Source organism: Squalius cephalus (genome assembly GCF_949319135.1).
Source record: "Squalius cephalus genome assembly, chromosome: 8".
NCBI lineage: Eukaryota > Metazoa > Chordata > Actinopteri > Cypriniformes > Leuciscidae > Squalius > Squalius cephalus.
In genome coordinates this window covers 32,880,829-32,899,229 of record NC_137129.1, presented here as the reverse complement: position 1 = coordinate 32,899,229, position 18,401 = coordinate 32,880,829, and the positions used below count along the sequence as shown (strand labels likewise).

The following is an 18,401-nucleotide window of genomic DNA, read 5'->3' as shown; positions in this document are numbered from 1 at the left end:
TGATTTTATTGTAATCAATTGTCATATTAATTACAGGTTTTCAGTCGTATTTAATAATTGACAAAAATCAGAAAGAAACACAAGTCTTAAATACAGAGGACAAACCAATCAATGAAATGAACAACAGGTGTAATTGAAATTCAAACAATGAATAACCAGGTAACCAACTGAAAACACAGGAAACAGAACTAAACACATGCAAAACCCACCCAAACAGACACAAAATCTAGATAGTCCCCTACTGAAGGGGGTGGATTGGAATCCACTGCTTCAATGTATATGTAATGAGTGATTATCATCAAGGTATTAATCAATATTTTTCGTTCTAAATATCAAATGAGTTGAATGACTTCTCTGGAGATTTTATTTTGTTATAGAAGTTACCAGTGTGATTACTGAAATGTTATTTTCATGTATTCTTTTTAATGTCAGTATTTGATATTTGAATGTAGTAACAATGCTTGCCTATTTATCCCGGCTTCCAGAAATTAAACAGGGAATTGTTTTGTGTTTGAGAAAGGTCTTCAACATGTTAAAACGTATAGGGGTCATTGAAGTCTATAGTTTATGGGACCATTTGTCAGTTAAAGCCTATATTTTCCATTTAGACTAAAGTGTCCTATCCTGGGAGAAAGAACTTGTTATCTTGATGTTTTGAGATGAGACTCCTGTTTATAGTTAGAGCCTGGCCAAATCCAACCTTGGAAAAGATGTGTGTCGGTGTGTGTGTTAGTCTTCTTGGTTACAGGTTAAGGAACCACTGGCATTGTTGGAGATTGACTGAGTTATTGTTCGGGACATGCTGGCACCCAGCAACCCAAATCCCCGACCTGGAAGGTCACGACGTGCCTAACTACAGGGTCTGAGTGTCAGCGCCACAATCTATGGAGATATGCTTCTGTCTATCTGTATATGTGTGGAAAATGACTATGTTTATCAATTTCTTAGCCAATCAGAATCATTCAGCCTGTAAGCAATGACGTAGCTTAGACCTTGGAAATGGTATAACTGCTGTGATCTTTGTAACTGTAAGCGGGGCGGCCTATGAACTCCTGTGTGAGTCTTGAAGCTGACTTCTGCTGATGAAACTGCAAACTATCTTCAGTAAAACTTTTCTTCAATTTATTATAATTCTGACTCCGGGTCTTCTTTTAAACATCTGGTCCTTGGGTCCTAAACTGTTAACCCCTAACAGTAATATTCTAAACCATCAAGAAAGCATGTCTACACGCCTTAACAAAAACAACATCAACAGCAAAGTCCAACAGAGGAGGGCAGGAGGGGGCTTAGGAGGTGGGCACAGGGCAGGCACAGGGGAGAAACACAGGAGTCAGGGTGAAGCAAATAACGGAAGAGTCCAGGGAGGAGTCAATGGAGGCAGAAACCAGGGAGGAGTTAATAGGAGGAGGAACCAGGGTGGAATCACCAGCCATAATCCCAGAGCGAAAGCCTAGGGCTTGAAGACTGAGGAGTTGGGGTGGTGGAGGGATGCGGGAAAAACTCTTTTGGGGTAGAGGTAATTTGGCTATACATATACCTCCTCTCGTGCTAATTAGGTTGATTATCTGAACACGCTCCTCCCAAACTTTGTTAATAAAACATCATTTCATGAGTTCATCCTTGCATGTAATCAGATATAGTAAAAAGTACACATATTTGGCAAGGTGTCCAGGGGGAGGGCTCAGAGCTTGGAATTTGGCCCAAACTCAGAGTACTCCCCCAAAGAAGCAAATAAATATGGGACAGCCGCCTGAAGACAGCATCAGATGGGTTGGCCCCAGTAGTCCAAAAAGGGGCTTTCAAATCTTTTAACCACCTGACCAGGAGGGCTCACACAGCATCCGATGGGAGCTTGCTGCTCACGGCATCAGGCAGGTCGGCCCCGCCGGCGGTCACTGGGGGACGTATGATATTCTCACCGCCCGACCAGGAGGGCACATGTCATATCTGATTGGAGCTGGGGCTCATGGCATTGGACAGTAAGCCCTGCCAGCAGTCGAATCATGGGGCACCTACTTGAAGTAGGGGCTTTGCAAAATTGGGTCTGTAATTAACTGTCCCCGTCACTGCCTCCGAACAGGGAACCCACACTGCAATGCGAAGGGGGTGTCTGGTGGCAAAAACGGGCAAGCTCTCGTTGCATCCTATTTATAGGACGGCTCGACCAGCGCTTCACGGGTGTAATTGAGGGAGCCTTTGAACGTAGGAGCTTGTGGTTGCTGCTGTTGTTGTTATTATTGGAGTTTGGTGTGCTGAGTACGTTGGAGTTTGAAGAGGGCAGATACAGTGGGTTTGAAGTTTCGTAAAACATGGACTGGTTAGCTGATGAGCTTGATGGGCTTTTTTGATATGGAACAGAGTTCCTGTCAAGCGTCAAGACACCAGAAAAACATAAACCCAGGCAAGTTTAAAATGGATCAAAGAGTCTACACAACTTCATTAACGGATTTGCCAAATATTACATATGCTGATGTGACGACTCGTGGAGGTCACCAAAAAGAAAAAACGAAATAAAGGGTAAAACATTTTCCACGAGGAATTTGTCCATAAATATCAAGGTAAATAGAGAGCGAGGCTAACTGTTACTGAACTGTTAACTAAAATGACACATCATTAGCGTGTCAATAGCTCTTGCTAGTTGCTTGCGCCATTTGTTTATGTTGCCGTGACTGCGGAGGAAGTAGATTACCACGACGATTGCGTATTTCCGGTCACAAATAATTGAAAGCGTCTGATAGTTCTCCTAGCATCTGAGAAAAATAATCATAGCGTCAAGAGTGTAGGCAGTATTGATGGAATGGTATCCTAATCTGAGAGCGGAGATACATTTTCTAGGGTTATGGGTTGTCTGGGGTCATGTCGGGTGGGTTTGGATCATTGAATGCCTTTGTTTAGGACGAAGGTTTGTGGATTATTTATCTCAGGGGAGGGAGTGCCGTAGATCAGCTAGTGAAAAATTGGATACCGCTTAGGTAACATTTGATGGACCCAACTTGGAGGTCTTTAATGCTGTTGAGGTATGAGATAAATTAGGTGATGTAGAGAAGGGAAAAGTCGGGAAACAACATGTTATACGAGAGATGGATGTGTCGTGGAGGGGTTTTAATGGGTGGGTTATGGGAATATTATCTCTGAATATTGAGGAACTGGAGTTGGGGATGGGTCCGCCTCTGGAGCCAGCACCCTGAATCTCTGCAAGAATCTGCGGTCTGATGTTGTGAGCCACTGTGGGTGGCTCCGAGATGGGGTGGGACAGTGAAGAGAGTAAACTGTGATTTAGACTGGAGAAGGGAGTTCGGAGGGTGAGGAGCCAGGGCTGCAATGGGAGGCTGGCGGGCATTGCTACGTACGGTACCATGACAGGGGGAGCTGTGGTCAAGGGCTGAGCAGGAGAGGGAGGCGAGCAAGTTTTGCAGCAATGTTTGCTGAAGGCCTGCCGCTGTGGCATGACACTCAAGGTTGGCTGGATGTTGTGCAGGAGGAAGATGGTGGTGTCGAGAGTTCGGGGCCCTGTGGGCTTTGCTTGCTCTATAGGCTGCCTTGGAGGCTGTATTTAGGTGAGAGGTAGGCTGATTGCAAGGAGACATACAGATTGTAAAGCTGAGCTTTATCCATTCTCCATAATAAATGGACTTCTGAGCTGATCAACGCTTGCCTCAATCCTAGTACTGTCCAGTTTTCGATTGGAGGTATTGTTGGGATGGCAGAAGTATAAGAGGACGCCGGGGAGTGTGGCGGATGTCTCGCAGGTGGGGGTGAGGGTAGTCCTCGGCATCTTTAAAAATCAGGCAGAGAGTGATCCTCGGGCCAGCGAGTTACGGCGGAGGATCAGAGTAGAAGTGAGCCTCGTCAGCGAAGGGAAAGATTTCAATCTCGGACATGATAGCAATCGGTCAAAGCCAAATGCTGGAAAACTGTCATGGGGTAGAGATATATATATATATATATATTACACTTTTACACTGTTATGTTTTTCTTTATAAACTGTACATATTTTTTTAAGAAATGGTTATGGGTAGGTTTAGAGGTAGGAGGGGGATTAGCAGCTCAAAATATATTTTTAATGCTATATTGTTACTAAATTTGAATTTTCCTACTCATTTTCAACCATTATTTTTTATATATTCTTTTAATATCCTCTAAAAAATGGTTATGTTTGGGTTTTGGGGTAGGGTTAAGGGCTTTAAAATAGTAAAAGGGTAATTATACCAATATCTTGTCCAGGCTGATTTTGTAAGCAACATAAATTGTCAAAATTTCATTATATTATTGTAGATGTTTTACCAGGTGTAGTGGGGTCATGCTATCCATCAAAACTGTGAATCCTTGTTTAGGATTTGCATTTTGGTTCAATAAGTGACAATATAGCCTGGAATCTGAACTCATTTATCCCACAGACACTAAGAAACAAACTTCAGATAATTGGAATAACCACCTCACTTTGGAACTGGATACTTGCCTTCCTGAGCAAGGTGAGGTGTCAATAACTCTCATACAGTTATACTAAACTCAACTACAGGCCTTTCTCACTCACAATTGCATTGCATAGCAGCAGAGCACTAAAGCAATTTGCATTAAGAAATTGAAAGTTTACTTTAAGCAGTGAAGAATTGCCAAAAATAGAAACTGTATTAAGTCTTAAAAATAGACATTTGTTGCCCCTTTAAAGATAAGATGAGATAAGAAAATATAAGATAAGACAGTTTGACTAAGACAAACAAAAAAAGAAAACTTGTTACTTTACAGATTTATGTATTTTACAAAATGTAAATTATAAAGAAAAGAGTGATTTTACTTGTTATTATACATCTTGAGCAGCAGTTATGAAGGACCCATAAAGAAATGTCCACCACTGACTTATCATTTGTTTTTGATGTTTTTTTTTTCAGTTTGCATTTCATAATTTTTTTTAAATTCCAATTCTACTTTAAAACCAACTGTTTAGCAAACAGGACTGGCAGAAAATCTCTTTATTTTATGTTTGAACTCAGCTAAACCCCTCCTTAAGCATCCAGCTTCCATGACTTTTAAGTAAGCTATACTGTCTGGAACAGCAAAGTGATGCTATTGATGCTCTCTTTAGGTAGCCATCAGTATTTGTGATGCTAGGCCAGAGCATGCTGGATATGAAAACTGAGTTGTCATCTCAGTTGAGACATGTAACATGAGAAACAAAAGAATAGAGCCTGAGCTGGTGACAGCTGGTGAATGGCACTTTAGGCCAGGTGTAAAGAGATTCAAATGTTAGTGTAAAATGTTAGGGCATCACACCTAAAAGCTCAGAGGTGTGACATACAGTTCTTTCAGCTCTGATTTAAGTGGAAGTAGCCTATATTAAAGAACTACATGGTTTGCATAATAATATTTCATATACTATATATATATATATATATATATATATATATATATATATATATATATATATATATATATATATATATATACATATATATATATATATATATATATATATATATAGTGGGACATTAAGAGATTGAGTGCTTCATGGCCCTGAAGTATTTTCTGTCTGTTAAAGAAGCTGTTAAAGATGTGAAGAATTTGAGGTCATTTGAGTCATTGAGGGCTGTAAGATATTAAAGTATTATAAGAAATCCTAAAATAGACACAGACTGGAAGCTGCCTCTTTATAGATGAGATAAGAAGGATAAGATAACGCTTTATTCATCCCCTTGGAGAAAATAAAGTCTTACAGCAAAATGTAATCTAGTAAGAAATGCATGTGACCACATTATGTTCGCATGGTATTTTAATCCAAGGGCTCAAAATTAGACTATAAATTCTCAAAAATATATATTTCTGCATGTTGATTTTTTCAGAACACACTGGTTTATCATCCAGAGAGGAGCCAGTTTTCTCTTTGACCACCAGAGGGCGTCACGTGAGAATGAGGCTGAACATGGAATCAAATATCTTGGTAATGACTGCCACTCTGTGCTCACTGTGACCATTTAACTGTGGGGGAAAAAAATAACAACAACAGTAATAGTAGGCTAAAACCCATTTAAAGAATTGTATTATTATCTAATAGATTACTTAAAAAAATAATGTTTTGCTATAGTTGTAGACTATTTTTTTCTGTTTATTTTCCATGCAAAGACAGTTTTTACTTTAGTGAATAGCCTATTTCACAGGGTGGGCCTATTTTCTGGTTGTCAATTTGTCCTTAAAGTTAACATAGCTATTATGTACTATTAGTGTATCATATCTACTAATATAATTTATAAATTATTATGAATTTATAACATTTTATTAAGTTAAACTGCCATTAAACAGCCTATTAATAGGCATAGCAAATATGTAAAATGCAGATATAGGATTATAAAACCCCAAACAAAAATGAATGTAAAATACTCTTGTGCTGAAAACAGTAGGCCTACACTGTATTGCTAATATATTATTATTATTATTATTATTATCATTATGTTTAGGCCTAGGCTATGTGTGTAGGATATGTATAGCTAAAGACTATATATTTTTATATAAAGGCCTACTAGTATATTGTATATTATTTGATTCGTCTATACCACGCCATCTATGCGACTAAACTGGAATAGTGCACAGTGTCAGTGGCAAAGTCCCCTTGATTGCCATGGAAGCGGTCGCGTCGCGTCACTCGCGCACACAGGACTCTGCACTGAACTCGTGTACCCATGATGCTGTGAGTCAGTCGAAACTTTGACAGGCACGGAAGAGGATACAAGCAAGCAAAAACACAAGACATCCTTTACCATACTATTTGGATATGAAAATGCACGAGTGTCGATAGCATTTCGCGACAGTGTGCTGTTCGATATGCGGTGCTGCTGTCAGCGATCGCTCGCAGTTCAGACGCAACTTGCAAACGCGCAGTTCATTGAGTGACAGGTAAGCAGGTAAGCGATGTTTTACAAACATTTCAGTTTGCTTAGGTAAAACTTTTAAGTGCGCGGTCTGCCGTTTTGGCCTTCGTCGCCTAAATTTGTGGGGGGGCACGGTACAAAAACGTTTCGTGATATCAATTTCATCGCATAGAAAGTTAATGAGCATCAACCTATCGCACACTGGAGCTGTTCGGCAAGTGCTGCTGCGTCGCGCCAATTGGGTTGCCAGATCCTTTTCTATTTCATGCTGTTTCCAGGACTGGTTACTGTAATAGGCCACACCATAGCCTTTATTGATAAATACTGAAGAAAACGGGCGACACAACTGAAAAACGTTTGTCAATCAAGAAATTAACATGTTGAATGCTGTCCTCCAACATCCATTTTCTCTAAAAAATCTGTTTCCCCTTGTCTATCAAAACAAGCCATTCATAAAAATGAATGTTTAAATATTTTAATACTGTATTTTAATTATTAAAACAATATTAATATTTAAGTATTTCATAATTATTCATGGACTTTTACAATGTTGACAAAATCCCTTATTTTGCACATCACATGACACCGCAGCAGTATGTTTGTCTTTCTGGTCATCTACTAATAAGATCTAAATAAGGAAAATTCTTACATGGTGGTGGGTTCAAAGTGCAATGGGGATTTTTTTTTTATTATTGATCAGATGTGATTGTTTTCCTCCACCACACAATCTTATTGTGAAACAGTGAAAGCAAATTGGAATCTCCGAGTGTTTATGTGTTTATTGCGTAGAGTTCTGAATAGGGATCAGTTCAACTGTAACAGTGGCTGCAGTGTGTAAGTGAATAATTCATTTCTAAGCTATGCTCCCCAGCCGTGTTTGAGTCTGGTTTCCTTTACAAATTTTGCATTTCCTCAGGCAAAGAGTTTAAATTGATATTTTACAGGTCATGACTGATAAAGCGGGTCTTTTATTTGGCTACTGAAATCGAGTGTCATGACATGAGCCATTAGCACTGCGTGGAACTCCTATTCCAATAATTATCGCAGATGATAATCAAATCCTTTTAGGAGTCTGTGTCACACTTCACTAAATATCATTTATTACAACTGTAATTTGGACTTCCTCCAAGCATGTGTTTTCAGAGAGTGGCCAGTTTTTTACATTCTTTTGGACTTTGATGACGCAAGGGTTGGATGCTGCAAGAATATGGTGTGATCCCACATTGAGTCTTTGTGTCTGTTGACAAAGGCCGGTCTCTGCTCTCTCTCTAGAACACAATAGTTTATATTCATGATAGTTTGGCCTTTGCCTGACAGAGTTTTATTGTTTGTGTTTTGTTTATTTGTGCTTTGATACCTGTTCAATTCACATTCATAGAGATGATGTTGTATATTTTTGAAGGTGTTTTGGATTGTTTGACATTTTCATTGTTGATGTCTCTGTTCTCGCCTCTCTCAGTTTGTCAGACATGGACCATAAGGATGTATTCGCTGCATTGCAGACAGTATGTTCAGATGTTATCTTGGCTCTTAATGGATCCGTCAGCAGTTCTTCACATGTGGACGCTACGAACCGTCTGTTGGGGGTGATGAGGCAGGTTCAGGAACATGGACGTGCTGTGGAACCCTTGATCACTGGCTTTACTACTGTTTATCACCATTTTGATCTGGATGCGCAGACACCTGGCAATGGATATCGGACCTTAGTCAAGGTAACTGCTAGTTGGTTGCAAAACTGATGAGTGAATAAAAAAAACGTTATACCTGTTAATGCTTTATTAGCTCGATGGTGTTTTAAGCCCCCAATGGCTCCTTAGAGGCAGCTAACCCTACCCTCAACCTTAAACCTACCCATCCCCTGGAAGGCGCCGTTGGGGGCTTAAAACACCAAACACTGCTTTATTATGGTATATCAATTCCAGTTGAAGTTTCATTTACATTATCGTTTTAATGATTAAAAGTATTTTATTATTATTATGTAAATCTAAATGTAAATGCAAATAAAGGGAAAAAATTTAGGGTAGGTCTAACACTCAGAAACACTATACAGCAAGTGAATAAAGTAATCAAATGTAAAATAACACTGATAGTCTTTTAGTCCTGACTAAATTAAATACATATGCTGCTATTAATTCTGATTCCTTACAATTAAAGCTATCTTTTGTTGTTTTGACGACAAAATTAATGACAGACACATTATCACGTTTAGCTAGTGCACGGATCCATCAGGCCTACTGTTTTCATGCCTGTCACACTGTCACATGCGTTTTATACATAACCGACTGTTTACGAGTATACTAACCAATACCGGAATTTTGATGTAAACGCGATATAATCCGCGAAAAATAACTTGTTACTCTCGAGCTGTTTGTGAGGCGACTTTACTGTATGTTTGCACGCAGAGAAAATCTCTCAGAGAGCGCGCTAACTACTGGATAGTTTAAGATCGCTTTAATGTTTAAACTGATAAGACTTGAAAAGACGTGTGAAAATTATACACTTTAGTTACGACGAAGTGTTGCCCGATTGTGCAAGAGACAATTCCGTCATGTCCCGCGAGAGTGTAGTATAGCCGCCTCTGTAGCGCTTGACGCTGCTTCAACCCATTTTGAGAGAGAGAGAGAGAGAGAGAGAGAGAAGACGCAGCACCGCTGAACACTCAAGCTGTCTGTGAAATTGCGTCTCTCAGATAGTTTTAAAATGATTGATTTAACTTTATAATCTGTGTTGGTTCATTTACTCATACAATTTACCTGCTAAAGTGAATTAATGTTTAGGGGATAGGGGATAGGGGATAGGGGGTGGGGGGGGTGGTTCCCGCTTTATAAGTGGGAGTATGTGGCATGAATTATTAAAATGATGCGCATACCCGCGCCGAAATTCGAGCCCTGTACTAGTATCTCTTCCTCGCGTACCTTCATAGCCTGGTTGTACTCGAACGGTGTGTTTTTGCTCCACCTATTTTTTACAGTCTATGGTTTCCACCTATAGCGGTAACAGTTTTTATGCATATTTTGCAAAATATTGTGCTTTGTTGGAGGTCTGACCTTTTGTAACCAAACCACTTCCATTCTATTGAAGTAGCTCCCTTTTTATGTAACTTTACTAAATCGTCATCGAAGGCTGACATGCTGGCGCTGCTACTTTCAGACAGGTGTTGTTGTTGTGTGCGTTACGTAAATGCGCCATACATCATCGCGTCGCTATCATTGATATCGCGATATGACACTTTTTTTTATCATGTAAAAAATGATACCGGTATTATCGTGGACGTTATGATATGGCACAGCCCTACTTATTCAGTCATCAAAGATTCAATTATTGTTGTGCAGAAAAAAAATATACTTACACTGTTGTACACCTCGGGTCGTTAGCGACCCTATACAACTTTTATCAAATATGAATGGGAAAACAGGCATTCTTTTATCATTTTATAATTTTTTTCTTGTTATATTGTTTGTAATGAATTGATTGATGAATACTAAGAAGGTTGGTGTCTAACTTAAAAAAAATGAGAAGGAGGGTAGTGAATGACGTCACGGGTCACTAAAGACCCGAGGCATGTGTTTAAATGTTAATTCAAATAAGTTCTATAATAATTAACAAAAAATACATAAATTCTATTAACTTCTGTATCTCTGTGTCCGATTTAAAGCAGGCTGAATGCTAGATCTAAAAAGCCATAACCATAGACCGTAAAAAAAGGCCATTGACTTTCCTTTTCTCCATAGGTGGTCCATTCCTGCGTCATCCACATCATCCAGAAGGCCCGTTACATCGCATCAAACTGCACTGGAGCTTTTTTCCGATTGGACCATAATGTGACAGAAGTGGAAGCATACTGTAGTGCCCTGTGCCAGCTGCGAGCGTTACTTTATCTGGCACAGATATTACTCAATGACAATGCCCACGGTCAGCTCTATTCACAGGACGAAGGGGGTTTAAGCAAGAGGTTTGTGCAAGAGTACGTCTCCATGCACAAAGCTTGTTTCTATGGCCGCTGCTTAGGCTTCCAGGTGAGATAATGTGAACATTTCTTTTGAAAAAGTTTTTACAGTACTAACAAGCACACATAAAGTTTTTTATCGTTTCACTGATGCACGCAGTTTGTGATGTCTATGCAAATTTGTTCCAGAAACACAGAGTCTCTATTTCTTTGTCTCTCCTACAAGTTTCCCCCCTCTCTCAGGCCTTTTCTACAGACAGTGGTCATCAGTATGGTGTCCTTTGGTGAAAACTACAAGAAACAGCAGACTGGGCTTGGTAAGTGTAGACTCGATGGGTTGCATCAAAATCTCATAATATTAGGGCTACATGATTTATTCTTCTCATGCATTTATGTCTGTTATTTATAGAAGCTTTGTTTTCGCCATGGAATAATCTAAAATAATATAAATAAAAAAGGTAACTTTTTATCTGTTTTTCTCAGAATTGTGAGTTTATGTATCAAAATTCAGAGAAAAAAAGTCTGAATTGCAAGATATAAACTCACAAATCGTATTTTTTTCTCAGACTTGTGACTTTTTTCTCGCAATTCTGAATTTTTTTTAGAAACAAGCTAGTTATTCCCATAAAATAATGAGGAAATTAGTCTCTTTCAATTCTTACACAATTACTTATCCCTTTTGTCAATAAAGTTTCATTTATTTACAGGCATGGCTGCTCTTTCTTTCTTCACATCGGGCAAATATGTGGTGGACCCTGAGTTGAGGGGGGAAGAGTTTGAGCGCATCACTCAAAATTTAGATATGCAGTTTTGGAAAACATTTTGGAACCTCACTGAGTCTGAGCTATTATCGGTAAGTACATGTATGTTTATGTATGAGTCTAAGTGAGAACCGATAAAACAACATCCATACCTTGTTATATTGTTCTTGAAGTTAAACTGTAGGTTCACAATGATATCTGCAGTACTGTTTGGGGTCAGTATGATTTTTAATGTTGTTGAATGTCTCTTATGCTAGTATATATTTAAATGTAATTTATTCCTGTGGTGGCAAAGCTGAATTTTCAGCATCATTACTCCAGTCTTCAGTGTCACATGATCCTTCAGAAATCATTCTAATATGCTGATTTGCTTCTCAGGAAACATTTCTTATTATTATCGATGTTGAAAACATCCTTATTTGAAATAGAATATGTCACTGTTGATCAGTGTATTGTTTCTCTGAATAAATAAGCCTATAGTAATTTCTAACTTTTGAACAGAAGTGTACAAAATAAGACAGAAGAGTCTTTTCTTATTCTGTATTTCTCTAAAGGGTTTGACGAGGATTTCTTCCAGTGTGGTGCAAGTGAATGTAACATTAACTGTGCCAGCTGAAGGTCTGAGTTTGCCACTGGCCTCTGACCCCAATCTCTCAGTCGCTGTGAACCCTCCACTTGCACACTGGGGCCCTGGGCCAGTCAACGTGCGCTTGATCTCGCACACACTCCGACAAGGACAGGTTTGTGTTTGTGTCTTTTATAAAAAAGAAATAATGAATTACATTTAGGACAAGCAGCTATCCCTTAGTCTCTGAGGGATGTTTTCAGGTACAGTGAGCATGATAAATGTTTTCAACATTCTTGTAATTAGTTAGAACGGCTGCTAAAGTTAGCGCTCAATAATCGGTTCTGCTGAATTTCCTCCATATTTGATCTCTTCCCACAGGACAGTGCAGAACTGTTAGCACTTTCTCGTCCTGAGGGGCCTCAGCTGTCTCTGCCGGGGAGTTTCAATCGTCAGACAGCTCCTCTTTCTCCTTGCCTGATCATACACTTCCACGGAGGAGGCTTTGTAGCACAAACTTCAAAATCACATGAGGTATGGCTGTGGCAGTTTTACCTCCCTGTATAAAGTTTCACATAAATGTTGTTGTTGTTGTTGTTCCTAAAGGCCCTCTTTTTCTCTTCTCTTTTTATCGTAGAATTACTTGAAGAGCTGGTCAAAGGATCTGAATGTGCCTATTCTCTCTGTGGATTACTCATTGGCTCCAGAGGCCCCGTTCCCCCGGGCTCTGGAGGAATGTTTCTATGCCTACTGTTGGGCCTTGAAGAATTGCCATTTGCTGGGTTTGTATCACACACCCCTCACCAGATAGAAGCAACTATTATACAGACAGTGATTGTTTTACATGGGGACATGCCGTCTAAATAGGCCGTCCTTGTTTAATTATGCTGTCGACTTTGCAACTCCCTTGTTCCTGTCAGTGAATTGATGTTGCATGATGCATTTTGGTTGATCTGATCACAAGTGGATTTTTCTTTACCATTTTAAGCACCTTTTTGTCTTTACATTTTCATTGTAAATTGTCCTATGTCATGACAAATGAAATCTTAAATACAAACATTCCATACAGTTTCTCAATTAATATGAGAATATTGTTAATAGTAAATGATAATATAAGTATTAAAAACCTGCATGTACACTAACATTCAAATATTTGGGGTGAATATGATTTTTTTGTAAATAAATTGTATTTACGGTAATTCAGCAAGGATGCAAGTGACAGTAAGAACATTTATAATATTACAATAGATTTCCATTCAGGTCAACTTTCTATTTCTATTCTAATCCTGAATTTTTTTTATCATGGTTTCCACCAAAACACTGAGCAGCAATAATAAGAAATGTTTCTTGAGCACCAAAGGATCTTGAGATCATGTGACACTGAATACTTGAGTAATGATGCTGAAAATTCAGCTTTGCCATCATAGAAATAAATTACCATTTAAAATATATTAAAATAAAAAAAAAACATTTATTTTAAATTGTAATAATATTTTACAATATTACTGTTTTTACTGTGTTTTTGATACAAATTATACGAATAAATGCAAACTTGGTGAGCCATAAGAGACTTTCAAAAACATTTAAAAAAAATTCCTCACCCCAGACTTTTGAATGGTAGTTATAATAATTTAAAAATATTTTTAGATAAAGTGTAACGTCACACATTTTATTTTTTTTTAAGTATTTTATGTCAAATGCCCAAAATTTGATGGCTGAATCAATTACATTTTTACATTTTATGACATTCTAGTTTTTACAACCCAATCAACTTGTTAGTAATAACTCATGCGACACTCTCAAATTAAGGTTACAAAAAATGGCATAGCAGAATATTACTTTCTAGTCTGTGTGCTAGTGAAATAAATGTTGATGCGAAGGATAACTTTAATTTAATTTCCATAGAATCCTATAGCCAAGACATGAATAACAGAGTAGCACCTTAATAACTTAAGGTGCTGCAAAGAACCATTTGAACTTTTAGGTGTGTGAGCATAATAATAGATGTGGGCATGACAAGCAATCCATGCCAAACATGCCTCAGGACTCTCTAAATGTTGATCTTGCTACACAGGCTCGACTGCAGAGCGGGTTTGTTTGGTGGGAGACAGTGCAGGCGGTAACCTGTGTATAACCGTCTCTATGAGGGCAGTGTCTCATGGTGTACGCGTTCCTGATGGGATTGTGGCAGCGTACCCAGCAACTCTGCTAACAACAGACGCCTCACCATCCAGACTACTCACTTTAATCGACCCTCTGCTGCCTTTGATTGTGCTCTACAAGTGCATCGATGCCTACGCTGGTGAGCTTTTGGATCAAGTCAAGTTGTGTATTTATACAGTGCTTTGTTTCAAAGCAGCTTTACGGTAATAAACAGGAACAAAAACAGCATCAATGTAGCAATATTCTTCAAATAGAAAACGTTGAGTTTGGTTGTATTTCCAACTTCAGTTTCAACTATAAAGCAGTTTTACACTAGACAATATAGTGTCAAATCAATTCACTTGTTCACGAGAAAATTACATTTTTATGAGAAAAAAATATAGGTACGAAAAGTCTGAGACCTCCATTGAGCAAAATATTGGTTGAGCAATACATTTGTGTCAGTATTTATTCATCTTTGTTAACGTTAGTTTATAAAAAATACAAGTTAATTGTTAGTTCATGTTAGCTCAGGTCCATTAAATAATATTAACAGATTAATGTGTTGGTAAATGTTGAGATTAACATTAACTAAGATTAATAAATGCTTTAGAAGTATTATTAGTTCATGTTTACTCATGTACTTATCCAATGTTAACAAATGAAACCCTGTAAAGTGTTACCAAAATATTTAATATTTTTCTAAAGTATTTTAGAAATTTCTGCAGTGTTTTTGTCCTTGCAATGAAAGTCAATGGGGTCCAATGTTGTCATGTTGAGTTCCCCCTCTCACGGTCAAATAGTGCAGAAACAGGTTTACTGGCTTAAAGATTTTCGTCTCAGACTTTTGGACCCCACTGTATGTTTCACCTAGTCGTGACAATTCTAGAATGTTCTATATACAGAATGTACAGTAATATTAAACCTTCTGTCTTATCTACAGCACCTTCATGATTACACTGTCTTTTCGGTCTCTGTCGCTCTCTTATTCAGGTGCGAATTGTCAGTCAGTACAGCCAGCTCAGCATTTAGACACCCTGACTGCTTTGGGACAGGACACTGTAAAGATGTTGAGTAACTTCGCCCAAGGAGCGTCAAATTGGCTTCAGACTTTAATAGAGCCAAAGGCACCACCATCATCACCATCATCCTCTGCAACTACATCATCAAATGGTGCAACTACATCATCAAATGGTCCTTCACCTTCCAAGTCACATTATGTTAAGAGACCACAAGAAGTCCAAGATTACCCAGAAAATTTTGAGCCTCTACGGTCTAGATGTCTGGCGGATATACAGACACCTCGCACACCGATAATGAAGAACCCATTTGTTTCTCCACTACTTGCTCCAGACAATCTTCTCAAGGGCCTTCCTCCAGTGCATATAGTGGTAAGACATGATGAATCTGCTTTTCCAGAGATAGTGCTTATTAGACTCTTATTTTAATGCCTTGATTGTTTTCCTCAGGCCTCTGCTTTGGATGCCCTGTTAGATGATTCAGTTATGTTTGCCAAAAAGCTGAGGAATATGAACCAGCCAGTGACGCTCACTGTGGTTGAAGACCTCCCTCATGGTTTCCTGAGCCTATTTCAGTTCTCCAAAGAAACCCAGGATGCAGCAGATCTATGTGTGAAACGAATCAGAGAAGTCTTCCAGCAAGAGGAACTGCCTGCTGATAAGAGGCAGCCAGGGCTTAATTAGACCACAAAGGTCTAAGAAATTACAGTGAATACATCTAAATAATAAATAAAGTGAAAGGTTCGAAACCCAAAATTAGGGTAGTCCATCCACCATCTAAACTTCTGGAAACAACTGTAGATCCAGCTTGCAGTACCAACATCATCATATCTGCTAAGCTTAATTTGCAGTCTTGCATCAATGTGATTCATTTTTAGATGTTCACAATGACCATTCACTGTTCTTTTCTGCCCTAACAGAATGTCTAAGCATCCACCAAAATTTCACCATTGTGCCTGTAGTGATGCAATAAGATCTAAGTTGCTTTTGCACTGCAAACCAACACGTTTTTTTTAAGCAACTGCACTGTGGCTTGTTTGTCTTGTTTTTAGCTAAAATCCAGTGGTTTGAATGTTTAAAAGTAGGGGTGTCAAACACACAGCCTTACTTTCTCGCATTTAATTTAACCCTTGTTCTGTGTTTAAAACCTTGTTCAAATATGACCAGCCTTTTAAAACTGCTTCTACGTGTCTCATTACTCTATATTATCAACAAATATTGGATTCAGTCTTTTTGTCTACTTGTTTTTTTTCAATTAGCACAAGTTTTGCATTTCTTTTTGGATCTGATGGATCGTAGGCCTCGTTTATCTGAGCTTATGTACCTCAATTTTGACCGAAAAAAGCATTATTTGTGGATAATTTTGGCAATATTGAATAAAATTTGAACAAAATGTATCACACTAGTGTGCTTTAATGTTTAACTAGGAAGTTTGTTTTGAAATGATTTTATTGTGTAGAAAATGGTACAGTCACACTTTGTTCCTGGTCAAAAATGACCAACCATGAAAATTTAATGGGGGAGACTGAAAATAAGAGAAAAGTTTTTAGGAGCATGTTAATCATATTCATGTTCATATATGTACTTGTGTGCTTGCAATAATAAAGGCCTGGATACATACACACCCCAGCTACCACACACACGTCCGCACATGCACATACACACACATGTTCTTGTGCACAAACTATTTTGAGTATTTTCACAGAGATGAACTTTATCCTATTCTGAGCTGCATCCAATATCCATTCATCCATCCAACATTACCAAACCTGTAGGCACACACAAGTGCAAGCACGTGTGCGCACACAAAACACGTTCATGTACACAAGCTATTTTGATTATTACATTCTTTCCTTTTCACAGAGATGAACTTTATCCTATTCTGAACTGCATCCAATATCCATTCATACTTTCAACATTACCACACTTTTGAACTGTCTTTGCCCTGCAGTGACCCTGCTACAAAAAAGTCCTCCTTTCAATGTCAACATCAGAAGATTGTTCCTCATCATTTGTTGCAATGTCTTTGATCAAGAAGCTCATGCACAGACAGCGTCTTGACCATTGTGCTGGCACTAAATGAATAAGCAGGGTGCTATGTGACATTTATATACCGTCTCTGTGCTATTACTTTTGTCAGCTTTATTGTGAAACATGAAAATCCCAAAACACATTGTTATAATATTTTGTCTGGAAGATGTGATGAAATGAAGAACAAGAAATAAAGACTTGGCGGGGTCATTGTGGAGCAAACAGAGTGTGTGTGTGTGTGCACGTGTATGCAGTTCAGAATAGGACAAAGTTCAATCTCTGAAAAATAAAGTGTGTAATACAAGAACATCTCGGTTACGTATGGTAACCCTCGTCCCGAGGCAATGGAGATGTGTCAAACTGACACTAGGCAAGGCAAAGCAAGTTTATTTATATAGCACGTTTCATACACTATGGCAATTCAAAGTGCTTTACAAAGAGATGAATAAAAATAATCACAAAATAAAAGCAAGGAATTATAATAATCACACTATAGCAAATCATAGAGCTTTGCATAGAAAATAGACACAAAATAAAATCAGGGGAAATTAAAACAGTTATAAAAGGAATTAAAAGAGATAAATGATACAGTTATAAAATAAATTAAGAGTAAAATGAATTAAAATAGTAAATAAACTTCTCATCTGGCAAAACACCGGTGTATCTTATTTTGACTCTGAGATTTCCCCATGACGGTCAGTATTCTTCTGTGGATTCTCATATACCGTGGATTATCTGAGCCCACCAGATTAGAATCTGTACCAATCCAGACCAGTAATCTGTACTAGTCACCACAGTGTTCTCTTGATAATCCGTACCAGACCAGTAATACTAGTCATCACCACAGTGTTCCCTTGACCATCATGAGTCAATCCCTCTCAAACTCCACCACAGAAAGGTGGTCATCAAATTTGGTCATCAGGACCACCGGGGTTTCCCCCACTACTACAATACCCTTCACAAAACACCGGTTATCAGACTCACCATGCTTAGAGTGAACCCTTGGTATTTTTAGTTGATGTGATCCTAATGATCTGAGTGATCTGTTGGGTTTATATTCAGTGAGCATATCTGCAA

At 38.4% G+C, this 18,401-nt stretch overlaps 1 protein-coding gene across 3 annotated transcripts; it reads left to right on the top strand.

Moving 5' to 3' along the window:
• Positions 1 to 2,176: 2,176 nt before the first annotated feature.
• lipea (lipase, hormone-sensitive a) lies at positions 2,177 to 16,690 on the top strand. Of its 3 annotated transcripts, XM_079878000.1 has the most exons (12): positions 2,177 to 2,401; positions 5,838 to 5,935; positions 8,320 to 8,572; positions 10,592 to 10,876; positions 11,033 to 11,123; positions 11,514 to 11,659; positions 12,122 to 12,307; positions 12,514 to 12,666; positions 12,770 to 12,914; positions 14,207 to 14,434; positions 15,268 to 15,665; positions 15,744 to 16,690. In XM_079878000.1, the coding sequence occupies exons 3-12, from the start codon at positions 8,330 to 8,332 to the stop codon at positions 15,975 to 15,977; spliced, it is 2,109 nt and encodes a 702-aa protein (XP_079734126.1). In that variant the 5' UTR covers positions 2,177 to 2,401; positions 5,838 to 5,935; positions 8,320 to 8,329; the 3' UTR covers positions 15,978 to 16,690. The 3 variants fall into 3 exon arrangements, with proteins under 3 accessions (XP_079734126.1, XP_079734124.1, XP_079734125.1); XM_079877998.1 differs by lacking the exons at positions 2,177 to 2,401; positions 5,838 to 5,935 and adding an exon at positions 6,687 to 6,885; XM_079877999.1 differs by lacking the exons at positions 2,177 to 2,401; positions 5,838 to 5,935 and adding an exon at positions 6,687 to 6,893.
• Positions 16,691 to 18,401: the final 1,711 nt, after the last annotated feature.